Below are 23,288 nucleotides of genomic sequence, written 5' to 3' on the forward strand. Positions count from 1 at the left end.
TTTCGAGATTGGTAGCTATTCAGTTTTTTTTGCTCTTTCTTTTTTTTAATCGAAACTATTAAAATAATGATAGTATTTATTACCTAATTAAAATTTGACTGCGGCCTAAGCGTCGGCCTATAACGTCGTGGATCCCAGGTTCGAATCCTGGATCTGGCAAGCAATACACATATTGTTTTTCAATTTGTGTATGAGTCAGAGTATGGAACTTATCAGTTGAGCAATTGGCTAATATCCATTTCTCTTATAAAAAAAATCTGTTAATACAAAACCTCCACTGTGTTAGGGCCCATATGAGCTTATTAGCATCTTACGTGGTCATTTTTTTTTAAAATAAAACATTGTGTGAGTGGTTATTTCAGATAAGTTCATAATGTCAGTTTCATCACCTTCCCCTTCCCCCAGTCAAAAAATAAATATTACATTTATTGTGTTTAGTGAATAAAGTGATGATGTTACTATTTGATGGTTAGTTTTCAAATCAAAAAATCATCAAATTTCCCATTCCAGCTTCTTTTCTTGGCTTACAGGGAGATATTAAAGGTTCAAAATCTAAACGAAAAATATCAGTTTTGTATTTATCATCAATTGACTAATTATCACAGGTTTAAGTTATTCTGTTATTACTATTTTAGAGCTACCATCACAAAAAAGTGTGGACTTTTTAACTGAAATAGTATTTACTTTTTTTATCTCTGTATCTCTCTTTTCGTACATCAAACCGAAGCCCTGTGAGATACAATAATTCTTAAATTACATTTTAATACTAGGTATATAAAATTATGTACATTGTATTAAATTTATTTTTAGACACCTTCAGCGAACTGCATGTCCCTCGGTACGAATCTGATATTCGTTGGCTGCGCCGACGGTATCGTCAGATGTTTTAGTCCCGACACCCTTCAGTTTGTCACAACCCTGCCCAGAACCCACTATTTAGGAGTGGATGTCAGTCAGGGGTTGAATATTAGGTAAGACAAAACTCAATCAATTAATTTCTGCATGAATGGAAGAACATCAATAACATATCATCGGTTTGAAGCCTGTGACAACTGTAAGCATCAATTTTATGTAGTTATAGGCCACCATAATATACGGCTTTCCAGTCACGTGGCTAGTTGGTTGAATCTTAAAATAGAGTACTGAATTTTTACATGAATCAAAAGAACCATGCATTGATTTTCCTAAGTATTGTAACATTACCATCATAACAATGATTATTATTATGATCGTTATTAATTGACCAAAGAAGAGTCAGTTTGATTTTTGTTTGAAATTTGCAACATTTAACATGTCTCAGTGAAAAGGACGAGGCGAAAGCGGTCCGACAGCTGCTAACGAGTGGACAATGATTGTATTTCGACCATATTGGCAATCATATGATTAAAAAATGTAAACTCTCCAGGCTTTGGACTAAAGAGCGTGTTGTAACCTGTAGCCCCTTCCAATTAGTTAAAATCAGTTTCATAATTGTATATAACTAACATATAAAATGTACTTTGTTGGATGTGTAAATTAGTATCAAAATAAATGTGTTTCGTAGGATCCAACCGAAAATAAAGTACCTAATTACCTACCACTCCACCTCCTCAAAACGAAATCACTACTTCCGTTCACTGTAAAGTATCATAAGTCCCAGTGTGACAGTTTTTTTTAAATATATCAGTATGTAACTTTATAAAGCTGTCACTTGTTTCCCCTTTACTGCCTAATCCTTTGAGGAAACGGCTAATTACCAATCCATTCAAAACCTCCGCAATGCGGTGGTGGCCAATACTTTTGTGGCAAGTATGAAAGAGAAAGAATAATTATTTTGATTGTGTAATCGGACTAACAATATTGTTTCTGTGTTTTCAGTCATATGTTTGCACACCCGCCAGACGCCAAGTATCCGGATGCCATAGCTTTGTCGTACGACGAAAAGAATTACCGGCTCACTTGCGTCTACAACGATCACAGTCTTTATGTTTGGGACGTCCGAGACATCAAAAGGGTCAGTAATTTAATATTCACCCTCAAAGTATGTGTGAAACCAGGTCTTTGGAGAGCTATGTATGGTGGTGCGTATACACAAACACTAACCACAGCTTCGCACGTGTTGCCTAGCCTACGTTGAACGCGGCATCTCGCTGTAAGAGTGAACTGTGCTGATAAATGGCTGACTGATTTAATTCCACACTTTCCCGCAAACATATCTTAGGTGCAAACACTCATTGCTTTGATTCTAGCAGTAAACACATGCCTTGCGGCTGCAAGCTCTTTTGGGTAAGTATACTTGCTTACCAATTGCTGCAACCTGCCGTTCCCCCAAGTGGTTCCGTATGTGCCAGCACTTTTATTCAATTTGTGATCAATTCTTGTTAATATGGTATAGTATATGGTATATGATATCGTCAGTATTTTGTTAAAAGGGCGAATTAACCAAAATGCTACTTTACAGGAGGAGGATTTTTAACTTTTGACATTTATTTGTTTTTTACCTGTAGATGATTATAAATATCCAACAAGTTTATAATAAAGCTTAGAAAGAATACTGTCATTATAATAGGTATTATTATATAATATTTTAAAAGGCCTAATATGTCACATTTGCTTTTTATTTCGTAATTTTAATTAATTTAATTTTAGTCTATTATCGTTTTTAAGTACTTTCCTGTGGAGATAAAAATTCGCCGTTTTTACACAACAAAGCTAGTGAGGTACATATTGTATTTTCATTAAAATCTCGATTTCGCCAAAATGGTTGATTCGCTTTTTTTACAAAACACCGACGATATGTGTGTAACTGTCACGTCACAGATTGCACTCACAATCTAAGAAGTTAGCCTCTTTGTTTTTGTTGCTATTATAACACATTAATAATAATATTGTATTTGTTATTAACAGGTTGGAAAGTCTCATTCTTCTCTTTACCATTCGGCATGCATTTGGGGTGTGGAAGTACCGCCTCCTCCTCAGCAATCGGCGGAGACGGGGGCTCTCGTGCCAGGAGCGCTGCCTTCGGGAAGCTTCCTGACCTGCTCCAGTGATGACACCGTCCGAGTCTGGAATCTCTCCAGCGGAGGGGCCAACGCTTACGGCAATATTTACAGCGACGTGAGTTGCAATATAATTATTTTTGTGTATGCTATACAAGTCAATGATCACATAGAACTCAAAGCTGTTGCAGTGTATAGTGCGTAACAAAATTGATAATCTTTTGGCAATTGTAGGAGTTGCAAAGGGTGCTGTACATGGACCCTGAACTGACGTATCTCAAAGATGTGGACCTCTCTTCCGTCGGAGAAAAAGACAAACCTGTTTCATATGACGGAAAGAATGGTGTCAGGTGAGTTAAATCTTCATTCATCTTTAATAATATATCTTTGTATGAAGATGACTTACTACCCTATAAATTTTTAAATCTAAAGACAATGGACTGTTGACAGCTTCAGTTGTTTCAATTTTAATTTATTTATCTATTTTAACTCCATCATGGATGTTACAAATTATTACAAGTTTGAGATTAATTTAAAAAAATATCCCAAGTATCTAAATTCACCTCTTGTAAGTGGAATATTTCGATATCTGAAGCAATTTGGTTAAACTGTAACGAAATTTGATTGATTCCAGGTGTATACGGGTATCAGGGGACGGGCGGCACCTGGCGTCCGGCGATAGAGCCGGCAATGTTCGGGTTCACGACCTGCTGGAGAACCGGGAAGTGTGTCGGCTAGAGGCCCACAATGCCGAAGTCCTCTGCCTAGAGTATTGTGGGGGAGCGGCCGGCACTCCGGGCAGAAGATTGCTGGCCTCCGCTTCCAGAGATAGATTAATCCATGTCTTCGATGTTGATCAGGTACCATAATAATATGGAATTAACAAATTGCAATGATAAATAGTTGTGAGGTAATTTTGTCATTCCAAACTACTTAATCTAAACAATTAAATTCTTTTAATTCTTTACAAAGAGTTTGGACTAATAAAGTGGGAGTCTATCGAACATTACCACTACCACTAGGACACCCAATAGTGATTCTATTTTAGTGTGATTGAAATTATATAATTATAGAAATAAGGCTTTGTAGCACTGTTGAAAGGGGTATGTATCTCGATGCTGTTCTTGACGATAAATTTCAAAGGACATGTTTGAATCTAGTGTGCTTCCAATGAACCTACAATGCTAAATCACTTCAACTAATCTAATCATTAGCCTGAGTAACAATATTATCAGGTTCACTTTCATAATATGTAGAGCAGTGATGCACAACCTGCTGCCCAAATTGGCTAAGTGTTTCATTGAATATGCTTGATAGGGTTGATACTAAGTTCCGTCATGCAAATGTGCACGCAATGATTGGCGTGTCTGATATGTAACTATTAAATTTAAAATAATAAAATGTATGTCTACTCTAATACGCCCACGATGGCTGAGCGAGGTTACCGTGCCGGCCTATAATGTCGTGGGTCGCAGTTTCGAATCCCGGGACTGGCAAAATGTGTTATGTGACCCAGAGTATGGAACTAATAGGTTGCACAAGTGGCCAACATCCATTTCTCGTAAAATCAAAAATCTGTTAATACAACCTCCACCCTGTGGACGCCCATATGATGGTATAAATTATATATCATTATTTTTCAACACTTACCCACTGCGGCTCATGAACAAAATTGATAAACCGGCCGTTCTGTCAAATAGGTTGTGTACCACTGATGTAGAGGCTTCTTCTCTATTGAAGGTTTTTCTGTGTCATCTTTGATTCTTCCAAAGTACATGTAAATGCATACTTGGAAGTTGAAATGCATGACAATTTTTGTTTTCAGTGATTAATAAATATTTTAATTTTTTCAGGGCTATAACTTTATGCAGACGTTAGACGACCATTCTTCGTCCATCACGGCCGTGAGATTCCTTCCGAGTGAGAACAATTTACAAATGGTGTCATGCGGAGCCGATAAGACCATACTCTTCAGAAGTTTAGTCGAAGTAAGGGCATTTGAATTAATTTATTTCTTATTTTTTCATTGATGCTATCCGTTATGCCACAATAATGTATGCATGCGCCCAAGTAGGATGTTGAAGAATGACTAAAACTTTGAAATAGTTGTAGGCAAACCTTATCTGTTGTACATTCTATGTTTTGGTTCAACTCGCTTGTCGGATTGTTATTCTTCAGAGAATAGTAGAAACATCTATGTTGTTTCAGTAAGTTATGTCTGAATGATTTTCTTACATGACGACTGAATTTATTTATTTTTGCAGTCACCGAACGGAGGTTCAGGGCAGTTTCAACGCGGTCACAACTGTTCAGCACGAGGCACACTGTACGATATGGAGGTGGACGTGCCCGGTAGACACGTGCTCGCGGCATGCCAGGACAGAGCCGTGCGGGTATACAACACACGCTCTGGAAGACACACAAAAACCTTCAGGGCCAGCACAGGAGATGAAGGGAGTATTATTAAGGTAACATACGTTTTTTTGTTGCCCACTTCACGTTGTCACGCTACAACATCGGGGCATAAAACAAGCACAAGGTCGTACCGCTCGCCTGAGTCCTGTGTCACGTCTCATACCTCTTGCCGTATAGCATTGCTGCAGCATGAGAGAATGACCATGGTGACGGAATCTGTCTTGCCATAAGTGTGGGATATGTTGTACTCTTCAGCGGCTTCTGCATTACATTTCCTAGCCACCGACAAAGACTAACATGTCTGCTCAATACTTAGTATTTATGTACTTTTTAAAATCCACCAATTTGTATTCAAAATGTCACATACTGAATTTTTTTCCTTTTTTTAGGTATTAGTTTGAATCTAATTTTAATGATGTCATAAATAGTTAGTAATATAATATTCAATCACATAAATCTTGGAAGATTTTGGATGATGATGATGATTCGTGACCGATAACTGATCAGGCATGATTCAGATAATCTATCTTTTCTCTATTTAATCCTTACAGCGGGGACGGCACACCTGTTGTGTCCTCATTAGGGAGCCATTAGATATAATTAGCATGTTATTTAAGTTTGGTAATTAAATGCTCCGCGGTGAAGCAGTTAATAACTTGCAGCCGTATGCACTGTGGAATATGTTAATATTTTACTTGGAACTCTTGAAGTTTGCAGAATATAAGTAATTTCTTTTTCATGCTGTATCTCACAAGTGAATGTATATGATAAGTATTTCCATAAAAGTTTAATTTTATTTCAGGTCGTTTTAGATCGTAGCGGTATATATGTGGCGACATCTTGCACAAACAAATCTTTGAGCGTGTATGATTATTATTCCGGGGAGTGCATGGCCACCATGTATGGACATTCAGAACTCGTCACTGGCCTCAGGTATATCATCTACCAACTTATTATTTACCTTCAGTAACGTTCATTATAACTTGTTTGCAAAATATTATTACTGATACATAATAATGTATCATCGGGTCGACTCCCGAAAGATGATAATATTTTGATTTCGTGTGCAGGTTCACGGCTGACTGTCAACACATAATCTCAGCATCCGGTGACGGCTGCATATTCGTGTGGCGAGTTCCTCATGATATGGTGGTTACCATGAGAGCCAGGCTCGCGCAACAGGCCATTCGACAAGGAAGGTTAGTCTCGCCAGAATGAATCATGTCTTCAAACCATTACAACAAGAATGTTGTATTGAAACAATTATCGTTTTTAATTACTTTACTGGTGTTAACCAATAATTGAAATCAATTATTATATTTAATAAAATAAATGGACATAGAAGTTAGTTACTTAAGCTGAGGCATGGTCTAAAAAGATCGTGACTAGGCGATGCGCGTATTGTGCAAATGACGCTAGCCGAATGAAATATAATTTGTCATAAAAATTCAACATGCGTCCTTTTAATGTTATGTTTATTATTATATTCGTATAATAATAGTATATTCATTGAATTTCTTTTTTAAGTACATGCGGAACGTTTTTTAGTCATCTTTACATGATTTAAGAATATATTCCTCCGACGCCATCACAAAACAAATTGACGTGCTCACACCTCGATTGTCAGTCTCCGATTGGCGACGACTGCGTAATTTCGTTCCACCTACTGTTGAAAATTATTTGCCGTTTCACTTATATATGCTCTTAATCGACAGAATTTAATAATGATTAGGACCAGTTTTTGTCTGTTTAGAGGGATATTGTTAATTGTTACCAAAAAATAGTCATAATGGTTTATAAAGAATTTTAACGATTTTCTTTTAAAAAGACATACTTATGATTAAAAATGCATGGTTCAAATATTTAATTACTTAACCTTACTTGCAAGGGCGGGTTGGTGGCCTGTGATATTTCGGAGGATAATGGAGGAGAATAATGTAATAAACGCAACATGACTAAGCAGCAAGAATTATTTTATATAATCTGATTCAAATTTTTGTGCCTCGTATCCATAATATTTTATGCGTTGTTCATTATTTCCAATAAAAAAAATTAGCAAAAATAATGCATTTGGGACTCATCGGCCTACCGGAATCCCAGTGTCCCGCCAAGTAAATTCGCCCCTGCTTACGTGTCTATATATTGTCTTTTAAAAATAGAAAATATCTTTGAAATGATAAAAGATTCATCCTTGTCAATGCTTTCAGAAGACCTGTAAGTTCAAACGGTTTGCCTCTGGATAGTGAAAGTGACCGAGCGGGTTCTCCGTTATCAGGAATGCACATGGGTATCCCCCCTGCTGAAGATCCCTTGGTCCTCGCCACCAGGCAGGATCCCTCCAGAGTGGGAATACCGCAACTTGAGTGAGTGACATCATTACACCTGCTTATTTTAATTTATCATTTCAATGTTTTCTCGATTGATTGATTATATATGTTATCCATGCTTATTATAGTCTGCACCGATTACCTCCCTGGGCTCAGAAGACAATTGCAGGAGAAGCGACGCACAATGTTGGCCCAACTAGTCCCCTTAAAGCTGTCAGAGGAAAATGGGCCAAGAGAGCAGAGAATAATGACTACAAAGCGGATTATTACATGGAACCAGGTCAGGCCCATAATCCATTTTCATTAACATACATGTTTTTTTTTTTTTTTGACTATGTCCAATCCTAATAAGATTATATGGGCCTCCACAGTGTGGAGGTTTGTATTAACAGATTTTTTTTACGAGAAATGGATGTAAAGCCACTTGCTCAACCTATTAGGTCCATACTCTGACTCATACACAAATTGAAAAAACAGTATGTGAACTTGCCAGACCCAAGATTCGAGCCTGGGACCCACGACATTATATGCCGATGCTTAAGCCACGCGGCCACTAAATACCGTATTTAGTTAATTAAAAATCAGCCAATGTTTATAAACAATTCACAATTCAAATTCATTAATTAAGACATACCGGTAAACACATACACTGAGTCCTGTCACAGTATTGTGTAAAAAAAAAAATTAAATATATCAGTATGTATGATTTTTAGTTGCTATTATGTATCTCCATTTTGAGGGTGATATAGATTTTCCATAGAAAACAATAATTGTTCAATCAATTCTTGATTTTATGAGGAATGGGTGTTAGATTATTTTGTTTATTGCTATCATCATCATCATCATCCACCTGAATAAATCTGTTGTCGGATGAAGGCCTATCCAAGCTGATTTCACTCTTCTCGATCCCGTGCGTTGCTCATACTTCTATAAAAATTAACAATATTGTCAATTCAAGCGGCCTCTAGGCCTACCTCACGGGCGACACATGATCTACCTCTTGCAAGAAGTTGTGATCGAGATTTTTCAAGAAACCATAAGAAAACATGATTGTCATTTCTCGAGAAATTGTTGATAAAAATTTTGAAATTGAGAATTATATACCAGCCTGAGAGACAAAGAAATACGAAAGTCAACATCGTTCCCGTCGAAGACTTTCAAAAATAATTTAAGTGAAACATTCCATAATTCCTTAATTCTCGATTTTCGAGAATCAAAAAAAAAAGGAGAAACCAGATGCTCTACTCGTGGGTACCGCTTAAACTAGATTTGGGCTATGTTTCTGCTCATTTCCATTCAAGGTTTTTTGCAAACTCTCTTGTATTACATACCTTTAGTTAGTTGTTCCCTTATTCAATTAAATTACATATATATTTATATAGGATACGGGTAATTCGGATGAATTTTTATCATAAATAATTTTATCACCATCATGATCAGCAGCTGTCGTGTTTCCTTTTAGATATAGACATTATCAGGTTCGTGATTAATTTTATTTTCAGGATTATCTCTCCGTAATGTTCAAAAAGGGGAGGGAGATTGACAACTTTCCGTACCTTGAATACAAATGCCGTTTGTATTGTAATGAGAAAGCAATAATAATGTTTGTTGTATATAATAAGGAGATGCTGGGAAATGAATCTGAGATCTCCCGAGAGGAATAGCTGTAGTTAACCGAATTAAAAATATACATATGACAGCGATGACATTAAATTTATTTGATTGTTTAAAATATTTTTTTCAGAACGGCCCATGGAATCGGACGGTTCAAAAGACAGCTCTCTAGATAGCGGCACCGATACCCGAGTGTATGTGGAGCCCAAGCAGGATATGACCGACCTCAATTATAAGCAGGTCAGTAAACCCCACCCCGCGCCTACCACACTTCACAGCGGTCGTGGTTTGAGGAACATAAATTATACTTCCATCATTTCATATTCAGGGCTCAAAAACGCTCCGCCTTACACTCCGACCATATCTGTTCGGTGCCCTTCTGCTCAGTCGGCAGTGGCGCCAAAGAGTTACGGTCCGTCAGTACAACTGTCATCATGATCATCACTAATCACTAGTGTTTGATTCTCTGCTGGGTAAAGGTGTTTTATTTGTCATACCTCATTCCATTCTCGTTTGTTACATATCTGTGTGTTTATTTAAATAAAAGGGTTCTCCTTGGCAGAATGTTAGTCAATTTTCGACAATGGTGATGGTAGCTAATGTGGAAAATATGTGGAATAGGTGCTAATTCTGGCATTTCATATATCTCTATTCTTACTAGATACTTTATTTCAATATGTATCAATTATTTTATAAATCAATACCTTTCTGTAGCTCTATTCCTTATCATTGCTTACTGTTAAACATACACAATTTGTTGAACCTCAGAAACATACTTACTTGAAAAAACATTGAAAAGAAGGTAGGTATGTTTCTGATATATTTTCAAGTTATGTATGTTCTCTGAATACACTCAAATCCTCTAAATTATTTGTTGAATAAAAAAATAGTTTATAAGATAACTTTATCTTTTAAAAATAAAAATTGTTTATTTTGAATGTAAGCAGTCGAAACAAAACAAGTCGTAAACGGATTAGCAGTTGTCATAGTATACATTCAAATTAAAGTGACTAGGTTAAGAAAATTATCTACATTTTAGCTTTGCACAGTTTAAAAAAAGCAACGAGATCACGCAAGTGCTAAGTTGATTCAAAATTAATCAAATTGCAACAAAACAAAATTTTGTCTCATCTCTGTCTATTGACCACCACACTTTTATTGACTCGGTTGCGTTTTTGAGCTTTGGTTATAAATAAATCTCTATTATATTATAAAAGACCGACCGTAGAAAAAAACAATGTATCAAATCAAAAAGGTTAGTTTTCAGCAGAGATATTCCGAGTTTCAATTGATTTCTCAACACTAAAGCTAAAGCTGATTACATCTGACCGTAGTTTCTTTCTCAAAAGGCTTCGGCCTATTTTGAATTAGTCGACTGAACCTTGGACGTATCTTTGTTTTTAACGATATTCTCTAAAAAGTATTTCGTGTTACATATTAACACATCTGAGTAATAATTTATAACAAAAAAAGTTTTTTTCTTGAATAATCCATAACATTTTTTTTTATTTCAAATTTGGTTTATAATTTTTAACACATCTTAAAATGTATTATTTGGTGAGAATTAATTTTGTAAAAACGGATGGTGATCGGAACTAAACATCAGAGTATTCTTCTAACGGGTTAATGTTTTGTTTTCTAAGCTTTTTTTCCTTTTGTTAACCCTGTACAAATTTTCCCTGGTTTTTAGATAGTTCATATTGTTTACTTCACTGACACTTGTTGGAATATCTACAGAGCCCTCTGAAAATAATTTAAAATTCTTTCTTGAAATACTTACTATGTTCCTATCTGTAAAAAAAATGACCTACACATAATATCAACTGAAAACATAACTTTTCCTATTTCCTTTTTGAATTTGTAGATAAAGTATTTATCTATAATATGTGTTATTAAATGTTACTTCTGCTACTCTTTAATAATATTGTGATCATTATGTGAAAATAAATTACATGTACCTACTTAATTTTATTTTTAGCACCCATTAGTTTTAGCACCGATTAGTTTATAAATGTGTTTAAACTTTTTGTACTTTTGATAAGGGAAGATTTAAATACTACATATAATTTAATTCTGCTATTGACAGAGATGTCTTGTTATTCAATTTCTCTTTTAGTTTTCTTTATTAGTTTTGCAATAGTAGATATTTGTGGATATTTCAACAAGTTTCTGGTTTTTTTTTTTTAACGTTTTTGTCCAATTTAATATTTTTACGTTTGTATTTAATATTTTTTCCATCTCCGCACCACTTCGTACCACCTTAAAACTCACTGCACTTCAAAAAAACCACCAAATCACCAAAAAACAACCACCGACAATGACAGCAGTCTCCGGTAAAAGTCCTGCTGAGACTCAACACGAGAAAGCCCGACCGACCCAAGTCACTGAATTTGTCCATGATAACCAAACCCGGGGAGTACCAAATGGGCTGGAAGCCGCCAGAGAATGTGTCTCCCACCAAGTACAGCTGGTGCCCCACCAAAAAGGCTTGGATACTTACCAAAAATATCACCTGGACGCCCTTGGAAGACTTCACCGGTCGGTCTTCGGATAAGCTTGTGCGATCTTCCCCGCCGAGAAACGCCTTCTCCCCGCAGAGGAACACATATTCTTCCATGAAGAATATCAATACTCCACCGAAAAATACAAATTCATCACCGAAGATTACATTCTCTCCGGTGAAAAATGCAAACAGTCCCGTCAAAGCCGAAGCCGACTGGATCGGTTCCCCGCCTGCCTTCAATCGCCAGGATGTCGGCTACAGGATCGGACAAAAAGATTACAATGAGGTGGTTTTACATATGATTTGTTTTTGGTTTTTTTTTTGTTTTGAGTTTTGTTGGCGACCTGTTTTCAAATTTGCATGGCTTTTTGTGTGGTATTCTTCGGTTAGGTCAATTTTCCAGATTCTTTTTCCATCTATCTGTGGTGGTCATTTATGTGATTCTAGCACGAGTGAAGAATTTGTTGATACTGTGAATATTTATAAATAAAAGTACAAAATGCTAACTTTACAACTGAGGTTATAATTTTCAAAGTCAGTCACCTCCATATACCGCACGTTTTGAGATATTCGCAAAAACTGTCAAAGCACATTAAGGCTAGAGACGGACCATTTTCTTTTTGCAAACACTTTGTAAATAATTCTTAAAGTCCTTAAAATTAATAAAAAATCTCGTTTAAAGTTAGTCAAAAATAAATGAATAAAAAACGGCGGCCGATGAATATAGCCGACTTCGCAATCAACCATAGGTTAAATACCATTTTACTAATAAATAGGACCGGATTTAATATTTTATGAATGAACATTTATGATGGAAAAGTATTTTTACAATCAGAATCGAGAAATATATATAAAAAAAAGTAGAAACGGAGGTAACCGATTTGAAACCGATAGCCTCATTTGTTTGTTTTGTATATTTGAAATACGTTTGATTTGCTGATTTTCTGTTGACATGATAAGTTGTGATTTAATTATTTTGTGATAGGTATAATTTTTACATTAATCGATTTGTAAATACATTAATCTTTTTCGATTTTAAAAGCAGAAGGTACATAATTTTGTGTTATCAAATTTGTGTTGGAGCAGTCGATACTTTTTAGTAGAAATTGAAAACAATAATAATATGAAGTTTGTAAATGAGTTAACGACGCTCCCGATGCCCGAGCGGGTCTCATGTTCGTTCACATTTGAGTTGTTATTAATTTATGATAGGCAGGGAGCTTATTGTTTTGCTACTCCTTTCGTTTACATTTATTTGCATGTGTTTTTAACTACCCTCCCATTCCAAAAATACAAACATAAAAAGTGTATTTAATATGAGTTCTCTTTTTTAAATATATTGTATCTATACATATTATACTTAATTACATACATAGTACATAGTCCGCCTTGTATACTTTTTGATCTACAGTTTTCAATACTTCAATGTATTAATTATTGATGATGTGGGACTTCAGCTATTGTACATATAGTACCTAATTGATCTTTTTGCTTATCTAGTTTCTACTTTAATTTTTTATGTATTTATCAATTAACAATTTCCATATTGTAGTATATATACCTACGTATTATGTGATTTAACATTTTTGCATTGCTCTTCTCTAACATTTGCTTTGTTTTAGCATCTACGAATGTTAATACATAATTGAATTTTCAAGAATCAAAAACGGTCTCCGACTCTCGTGTAAAGTTTTAAATACTACAAACTGAAAGAAACGAATTCGTTTCCGTTTCTTAATACTACTGAAATTTTAAATGCAGCGTCTGTCAAAAATGCATAGGTAAAACAAAATCCTTTCTGAAAAATCAGCAAATCCTCGGATCATTTTTGCTACATACATCTATAGTGATTTTGAAGTAATAAATAATGTAATTCAAATAAATGAATCTCTTTTTGGAAATCCATGAAATATAACAAGGGAGACGATTGGAAAATTACATAAATGCTACTAAAGGTAAATAAGGGCTATTTTTTTGTTACCTATCAATATGCAGTTGCATATACATAATATGTATACATGAGTGAATAAAAATAAATACTCAATCATCTTGGTACCTACATTAAAATAAATTAGTAAATTTGTTTTAGTTGTATGTATTAGGATGACGTATTGCAAGAAACATTACAGCATTTTATTGGCCAGTATAATGCCTTCAACATAAATGTACATACAGAAACATTCTATAAATCTTTTTTCATGACATTCAGAACGGTTTTTGATTCTCGGCAATTCAATTATACCGGTGATGGCTTATAGGTAACATTGCTAATAATTTAAAAAAAAACTAATTCTTATTGTATAAATTTTAATTATATACCAACGGCGAAGCCCTGATGAAAGTCCAGTATAAAATTATCTGATATTTTTATATCTCAGTCCGTAATTGAAAAATGGTCAATACATATAGGTTATATTTATATAACATAGTTAAATGTTTCCTCCTCTTTTCATAAACTGGATTTACATTATTACTACGTAATATTTTATAATATAACTTGTCAAAATTCATAAAATTAAATGGTATATCTATTGTAAAAAAGGGAATGTTAATTCCGATTGATTGAAAAGCCCCCGTTATGAAATGACAGCATACATTGATAAACTGCAATCGCATAGAATCATTTGATATTAACATACATAATTTGGAACACTTCAGAACCATGGAACCGATGAAGCTGAAATTTCCTAACAATTATGCATCCGAGGTGTAATATCTGACGACCGTCTTTTATAATTTTGACTCGGAGAATCAACAATACTAACTGATTCCTAGATAGCGTCTGGATCTGAGTCGTTCCAAATTATGTATGTGCGACAACGAATGCTTCATTCTTAAATCTCGTGTATTAAAAAATAATAATAATTGTTTACATTGATTTTTGATTTATTTACTAATATTGATTTAATTTTTTCACTGTTTTTGCACATTTTAAAAGCTCACTATTTTATGTTACGCTTTCGTTCATTTGCTTGTTTTTTTGTTGTGTGGCGTGTCGCAAACAGAATGTTTCCGTGTCGACAAAAGCGTTGCTCGGCAGCGATCGGGTGAGACACCTCACCGACGACTCTTCACTCGGCAGCTTCAAGTATGAGGTACACCCGCCCTTTTCTTTTGTGGTTTTCTTTTTATTTGCTATTTTTATTTTTGATTTTATGTCATCATTACCTCTATCACACATTCTCAATCCATTCCGAAGCGATATCAAAGCAAACTTACATTGTTTCCACTGTCAAGTCCAAATGTTTATTAAGCCCCAATTAAACGCCGGCCACGAACGTTCATGTAATTTCTCCAGCATGGCTAGTCCGACAACCGACAAAATGTTAAATTTTAAAAGTTTATTCCACTCTCACTCGGACAATATAAAATATATGTATTTAGGATTAAAGATATTTTAGCTTCAACAAATTTGGATTTATGATGATTGAATGTATTACTCATCACTGTCTGAATATGAAGATAAGGTCACATTTATTATATTTATAATTATAATAGGTCGTATTATAATTATTAAAAGAAATGATAATTTTTGGTAGCTATTTTTTTTATTTATTTTCACAATTGGGCAATTATCGTACAAATGTAACCTGTCTCTGGGTTATAATATAATTTATTAAATACTCTCGAAATTATATAGTGTTATTCCTTTTATTATCACGTCTCCACCAAAAAATGACTATTCATTTATTGTTAAGCCTGATATAAGCGAGGTAAAAAATTTGATTTACTAAATTATTGTTGTGTATTTTTTTCAGGATCACGAATCGACAGAGCACGACGGCGACATTGAAGATATTTCCGACGGAGAGAGAACCTCCTCGGATCACAATCAAGCCGCCGATAGAATTATATATTACCCTAGCAATAACGATGACATCACACCCAGGTATTTTCTATTAACCGTTACTATAAACATTCCATCGACATATGCCAAAAAGCATGAATAGCCCGTTTATATGTACAAGGACTTACTGCTGACGGTACGTATTATCGCGGCTATAACAAGGAAATGTACGTATAAACACGTATTGTCATGCAAATTGCAAGATTGCATGCATGTATCAAATAAGTTCAGAAGCCTCTGAATTTTCACGAAATAATTGGTGCTCGCAAGACGGTGCGTATGCGCAGTAGAACTATAGTGGCAAACCTGCCGGAAGAAATACGAACTACTCCACACAGAATATTTTGACATCTACCGATTGTCTGCGAACTTGTCCGAACCTGTCTGAAACTGTCGAATAGCACCATACGATGACAACATAGCATCTCGCTTACGCTTGAAGAATGAGATTGAGAGACAGTCAGCACTTTTACGTGCAAACAGGTATTATCGCGATAGTTCAAAATACTTGCTATTGGTGTAGAGTAAACGAGACACAATGTTATCATTGTATGGTACTATTTGACAAGTCGTGAAAATCGGTTAACCCCAAAATGAGTCTCTGCGCGGTGTAGTTCATTTTCTTACCGGCAGGTTCGCCACTATCATTCAACTGCGCAGGCGCAGATATCGCACAATGTTATATAGTCAATTCAGTGCAACATCAATCGAATTGAACACTTCCTCGCTTATCGAAGGAGATATTATCCTCTGTTGATACTTTTTGATTTGTTTTCAAAATATCCGGCGCTTAGAAATATCAAGAAGATAAATGTGTCAACAAATGAAAGAGATGTCATTACCTGTATTATTTTAAATATAGAACATTATAAATAAATGCATTATAGTGCCACAGAATCGTATACCTCCTTGAATATTATGTTCACCTGATACATTTTAATACATTTACAATACATTTTTACAACATTTTAAATCAAAGCATACGTATCCAGCCAGTACATAAAAGTATCAAGGTGATTAATTGTATCTAAAACAACAGTTATTATTATTTTAAATAATTATAAAGATTTAATGCTCCCACGATCTCTTTGAAAATTTTGGAAACAAGGGAAAAAATATTCAAAGAATAAAAGATATGCCTTCGGCTCGAAACACACTGAAAGGTAGAATCTCAAGAACTCAATTAATTTTTTAATATAATTTTTATTTTTCATTTTGTTACCCATAAAAATCTGGTCGGCACGTCAGACAGTCGAAAAATAATATTGTGGAAATTTTGGCACACATACATAAAAAGGTTCGCCAACCCTGTTCTGAACCGTTAGATCGAGAGGTTTAAAAGAATACTATTTTATGTAATAAAAATACGTGATGCAGTAATCAAAATGAAATCATCCAGACTTATACGCTGAAAATACCATAAAACTCTATTTTATTTAGTGGCACATGTGGGCTCTTAAAAAATATCGATTACTTTCTTGATGTAATGGTAGAAAAAGGAAAATAAAAAAAGAAAACCAGTCGAGTCAACTACGATATGAAATCCTCTTGTATGATGTTGCAATCTTTTTTATGAAGTAAAATATGTGAGTTTTGTGCAGTTACCACTGGAAATTGAATGAAAGGAAGGTTTAGTAGAATAATTTGTTATGCAGCGAGTACACGGTGAACGCCATGGATGTGGAAGAGCTGCGCCAGTCGCAGCGGCGGCAACGGAAGCCGCTTCTCCCCCTCCCCCTGGTGACGGTGTCGCTCTCGGCCACGGCCAGCGCTACCTCCGTGAGCGGCTCCGGACAGGACTCTGACGAAGACGAAGACGAGGTTTGCGCAATTGACTGATCCAAAAAAATGTCTCGCCAAAATTTGTAACAATATTTTCCAAAAATAATAGTAATAAATTTTTATGCACATTTACAAATATTCAGCCGAATGGCGGATTATATTAGATTAAGTATCCAAATGCATGTATTTGATTTCAATATTTTCAGTAAATTCAATTAATCCATGTACCTACATAACTATAATGCCCGTGAACAAAAACAAACAATGTATAAAAACTGCTTACAAGCATCTACCTATAAAAAAACATTTTGAATGAGAAGTAGTGACACGTGGTTTTGTGGAGTGTCGTTTCGATTAAAGCGCTCAGTTTTTTACAATATGGACTGTCCAAACTACACTTAATTCAATTGCAATATTTGCAGATGTGTACATGCACAGAGTTTCAAACAAATGTTTGCGCACATGCATTAGTGTAAGGGTAAAAATTATAAAACCAGTTATATCATTTATTTACGGGTATACCCGCAGTATAAAAAATTCTATTATGCACTTTTTTTATTTTCACTGTTTATATTATTTCTTTTATTTTTCTTCGCACACTCAGATGTGGGTCTGGCCCGGTTGGAGAAGCAGGGTACTTTTTTATTTTTTTTTATTTATTTTTTTGAGATCTACTGAAATATTAGAAGTTGTTAAAATTAATGCACAAATTTAAATTGTCAGGTGTCGACTCCGAGTGGGGACAACGCGGACAGGAACCCGCTGTCGGGCAGCTGCGAGTCTCTGGACAAGATGTCTCACCAGATGTCCACTAGTCTTCTTACCGCTTTTGAGAGTCTCAGCGGAGCCCACAACGAATCCAATATGGAAGCGGGTAAATCCAATTGATAATTTTATTCATCAAATATTTTATCTACTCGATTTGATTTTAGACGGTGCCAACTACTAAATAGACTATTGAAAAATTATTTACATGTTGCATAATTCATTTACCGGATATATGCCACAAGCGCGTTTACACGCTCTACAATTCCGTACTCGCTAGGCCGGCCATAGAAAATGAGCGTGTATACACGCTGTACTGTACCCTCTTCATACTAGCCCCAGTTGATTTTTTTAAATAATTTAATATATTGTTCATACACTGCCATCTCTAATAATCATGATGAACTACTCAACCGATATACAAGTCTTTATGATATTATACTTTTATTATATTTCAAAAAAAAAATATGTTTATAGGGTTTTACTTTTTCATAGAAATTAGCGGCCTGCTGGGTACCGCCATACTAATATGGGTCACAGGTTACTTGGCCAGTAGAAAAAAGGGTTGTGGCTAATTAATCTCAATGAATTCAACTCTATAAATTTGTCATATTTCAGTTTTTACACCATCATCACAATAATGGAACAAGATTCGTCATTGTATTGATTCAATGTTATTTCAGGCAATACATCGATCAGCTCTCAACACCACAAAACGTCTCCCAGAACGGCCCCCGCCATCCCCCCACGAAATGCAGCCCTCATCAGCGCTACAAAGAAGGCCATGGCCAATCCCGAAAACACCAGCAAGCGGATAGAACTTTCCAAGAGAATAGCCGATACTAAGAAAACATTGGAAAAGGTAAGCTTCTATCTAGTTCGAGTAGATTCGGTTTCGAGTGAAGCTTAAATATTGGAATCTAAAAAGTTTCTTTGTACTCAGATTGGATACAATTCAAAACTGAGGGCTAGCAAGTCATCGGTGGATTTGAGTTATAATACAGAAAGAGAAGGAGACACGCGATCGACGACCTCCAGAGCGAGACCTATGTCACAAAATCTTTCAGCTGCTTCAAACAGAGGCTACGGAGCCGGTATGTACCTCTTCACTTAACTTCTTTAATTGCTTTTATTGAGTTTTATTGTTATATAATACAATACCAGAAAATTGTTATGACTAGGCTCACACTGTACCAAATCTAATCAATCGTCAATTTGATCTGTCACTACTGTTTCTTCCATACTTCTATACGGCGTACATACTTTCCATTCTGACATAATATTATGTAATAATAAATTGGAACAAAATACTGTGTCAGTGGTACAGTACAGTAGTTCTAATTGCCCAATTGTACTTTTGATTCTAATCGATTTATTATGAAATTATATGATTAAATTATTAACTTAATTGATCTGTTTTGATATACAAAAATATATTTTTCTGTAAGCCTTAACCCTCCTCCCGCTAACGGCATCTAGAAATGCCCATGATAGTTAAACCGTTCACCGCTAAGGGCATCCAGAAGTGCCCATAAGTTTCTACCTCCGTATTTTCGTAATTCGGCGAGTAATACAGTCGAAATTTGTTTGAAAAACTAGCTGGGTTATTCCTTTACTGACATCTGTGACTTTTTTTCAATAAGACTTTTTAGATAATTCGAAATTAAGCAAAGACACATACCCTGTCGATATTGGAGTAAAACAGATTTCCAATGATTGGTTTCAAAATTTACCGCTAGTTGCTTTGCGCAATTTGCGCCGGCGCGAATTGATGTTAATGATCTCATACATGAAATCGGCTAGTGCGGTGATAATTTTCAACAGTCGATTGCTTTCGTGTTGTGATTGATACATTTCAAAGTTTTTTACGGTTTTCTATAAAATTATTATTGATGCGCCATTCTGTTAATAATTAATTATGTGCGTTAATTCTTTAAATGAAAAGTGATTTTATGAATTAAATCAGTGGTTGTAAAGTGAAAACGAAATTATTAACACATAAATAATTTAAAATTCCTATAATAAATCTTTTGTACTGTATGGAAATACATACGAAAAATTGAGAATAGGTAAATAATAATCTGTAAAATATTTAAATTTAAATTAAAAAATGTAGAATAGATTTTCAAAATTCACGGCCACTCATTTTATTTCAAGGAAAGTGATGATTAAAATTCTTCTCATTTTAGTCGAATAAAGAACTAAGATTAAAATTTAATATTATTGTGTAGTGAATTAAAACTTTAAATTTCCTCAAAACTGTTAAGTTATAATAGCATATTTAGTGTTTAAATAAAAATGTCTATCCCTGATGTTGAATGTTTGGATTCGGACTATGAGATGGAAAGTGATAATGAAGAAGCTGTGCTAGTAGAACATCCCGACGATGTTGACGAGCCTTCCAATATAGGCAGTGATGAAGGAGTGGCTGAACCGTCTACCAGTGCAGCACCAGACAGTTTACTCCAATCGTGGACTGCGGGTCCCTTCGTGCCGATCACATACGATTTTGATAGTTTCAACTCAGGCGTTAACCCTAGTGTACAGCTCAATGAAAATTCCACAGAAATGGAATTTTTTCGTCATTTTCTTAACAAAACAATAATGAATACCATAGTTAACCATACAAATAATTACCACAACCATATGCTCAACACACAGGCCCACACTCCGAATGCAAGGATCCATGCCTGGTATGATACATGCCCAGAAGAGATGTATGTTTTTTATGCTGTATCAATGTTGATGACAAGAAATCGCCATCTCACAATTGAAGAACATTGGAGTGCTGATCCATTATTAAATTCTAAAATATTTGGCCAAACTATGATAAGAGATCGGTATGAGTTGATTCTACAAATGCTACATTACTCTGATACCCAAATCCCTACTGGAGATCGTCTTTATAAAGTGCGCTCACTTCTTGACCACTGCAGAAAAATATTCAAAGAAACAATGCTACCAAACGAAAATCTCTGCATCGACGAAAGTATCATTGTTTTTAAAGGGAGATTAATATTCAAACAATTTATACCGTCAAAAAGACATAGGTTTGGAATCAAATTATTTGTGATTTGTGATGTGGAAACCGGTTATATTTTAGACTTTATTATTTATTGTGGTGTAGAAACCGAAATAAGTGATAGTGAACTTTTGGGAATATCTGGGGCTGTTGTCACCACTTTGATGAAGGATTATTTTGGTAAAGGGCATAAACTATTTTGTGATAATTGGTACAGCAGCCCAGAATTATTTCAGTTTCTACATAAAAAAAAGACAAATGCTTGCGGCACGGTACGTAAAACACGAAAGTCAATGCCAAAATTTGATAAACTGAAGAAAGGACAAGTAAAATCTCTTAACCGTGGCCCATTGCTCGTGTTAAAATGGCATGATAGGCGGGAAGTGCATATGATCAGTACCATGCACGATGACTCCATGGTACCGACAGATAAAATTAATAGGGCCACAGGACAACCCATTATAAAACCACAATGCGTTGTGGATTATAATAAAAATATGGGCACGGTAGACAAAGCTGACATGATGTTGAGCAGCCTCTCGTGTATGCGAAAGAGTCTTAAGTGGTATAAAAAGGTTGGATTCCACATCATAGATTTATTTTTATTAAATAGTAGCATACTTTACAAAGTTATCACCGGTAAAAAAATTAGTTTAGCTGAATTTCAATTAAACGTAATCCGGCAATTAATCGAAACATATGGCAGTGCCTCAAGACCATCGACATCACAAACTACTCGTGTAGTTAATAACCCAAAAAGAATTTTAAAAACAGAACTCCTAAGACATTTACCCCGTAAAATTCCTCCAACAGTAAATAAAACAAAACCATATCGAAGATGTCGTGTGTGTATTGCTTCAACTACTAAAGATAAAAAAAGAAAAATGACGAACATTATGTGTGAAGCATGTGATGTCGCTTTATGCTCTGTGCCCTGTTTTTATGACTACCATGACAAAATCAATTTTTGAAATATAGTTAAGCCATAAACATTAATTAGGTGTGACTGAAATATGAGACCAAGTTGTAAGGAAATAATATAACAATAACGATTGTGTGCGTTCTGTGTTGGTGTTAAAAAACGTGTGAACATTAATCATCGGCGCAAGTGTCTACCACTTATCCGGTATCATAGAGGCCACTTCACTCTGCGGTATGTACTCCAAGCGTGCTTTATTATGTATGACAGAATTTCTTAAAGCTCTGTTGCTTAATTTACGATCTTTTTGTTTATTTTCACATGCTGTAAAATTAAAAGGAATGTTTTATTATAGCTAGAGCCACTCAGTGGATTTTTAGGTACATTTTTAATGACGTTTCGGTATGATTTATGAATCGTAAAAATCGCAGCGCGCCCGAACAAGTACATGAGCGAAATTATGTCGCGATAAAAAGGTTAATCCAGAACCAAAATATATTAAGTAAAAGGCGATGGTTGCTTTCTTAACCCTTTTACTCCCACGGGGCCGATATTTCGGCCCACCATACCTATGCGAAAACTCCATCTGGGCCGATCCATCGGCAGAAAGTTTGGAACCAAATTTACGATTTATTCCAAATTTTTTCCCGTCATATTTCGTTCATGTAGACGAAGCATTATATTCACTGTGTGTTGATTGTGAGTAACATTTATTTTAGTGTCGGCATTGTTTATAATTATGCCATACCCTAATAACTCACAAGTCATAATTGCTCTGCTGTCGAACTTGAGACCAAAGAGGGTCATAAAAATAATAAAACATTATTTTTATGACACATTTTAAATTCTGATATTTCTTTTAGTTGTTTTATGATTCATATATCACATTACAAAATGAAATTTGTAATTTTTGAACTAACAATGGATGCCACTGTATTTTTGGTAAGATGGTGAAAAAATACATGAATATAAATATTATTATAAATGATTTAGTGCTTTGAGACTTATTTTTTGAAATTACTTCATTCCATATCAGTTAGTCGTCGATACTGTATCGAATTCTCTTGCGATTTCGTGAATTGAATAATATTCTTGAATACCTTGACACTATACGAT

The 23,288-nt window shown here is 35.0% G+C and overlaps 1 protein-coding gene across 1 annotated transcript in view; it reads left to right on the forward strand.

The window, feature by feature from the left end:
• Positions 1-23,288, forward strand: part of Wdr62 (WD repeat domain 62) — a 282,962-nt gene that overhangs the window by 244,392 nt on the left and 15,282 nt on the right. The window contains exons 7-25 of the mRNA XM_085956946.1: positions 811-971; positions 1,858-1,993; positions 2,887-3,096; positions 3,213-3,328; positions 3,613-3,838; positions 4,832-4,966; positions 5,243-5,446; positions 6,196-6,326; positions 6,464-6,592; positions 7,601-7,756; positions 7,849-8,000; positions 9,465-9,574; positions 11,659-12,123; positions 14,843-14,932; positions 15,596-15,726; positions 17,340-17,505; positions 18,190-18,340; positions 18,915-19,093; positions 19,175-19,325. Of these exons, the coding sequence (XP_085813072.1) occupies positions 811-971; positions 1,858-1,993; positions 2,887-3,096; positions 3,213-3,328; positions 3,613-3,838; positions 4,832-4,966; positions 5,243-5,446; positions 6,196-6,326; positions 6,464-6,592; positions 7,601-7,756; positions 7,849-8,000; positions 9,465-9,574; positions 11,659-12,123; positions 14,843-14,932; positions 15,596-15,726; positions 17,340-17,505; positions 18,190-18,340; positions 18,915-19,093; positions 19,175-19,325 (3,199 nt within the window). The remainder of the gene's footprint in view (positions 1-810; positions 972-1,857; positions 1,994-2,886; positions 3,097-3,212; positions 3,329-3,612; positions 3,839-4,831; positions 4,967-5,242; positions 5,447-6,195; positions 6,327-6,463; positions 6,593-7,600; positions 7,757-7,848; positions 8,001-9,464; positions 9,575-11,658; positions 12,124-14,842; positions 14,933-15,595; positions 15,727-17,339; positions 17,506-18,189; positions 18,341-18,914; positions 19,094-19,174; positions 19,326-23,288) is intronic.

This window comes from Rhyacophila brunnea, unplaced genomic scaffold (assembly GCF_057557595.1).
Source record: "Rhyacophila brunnea isolate RB1 unplaced genomic scaffold, BYU_Rbru_1.0 scaffold_6, whole genome shotgun sequence".
NCBI classification, from domain to species: Eukaryota; Metazoa; Arthropoda; class Insecta; order Trichoptera; family Rhyacophilidae; genus Rhyacophila; species Rhyacophila brunnea.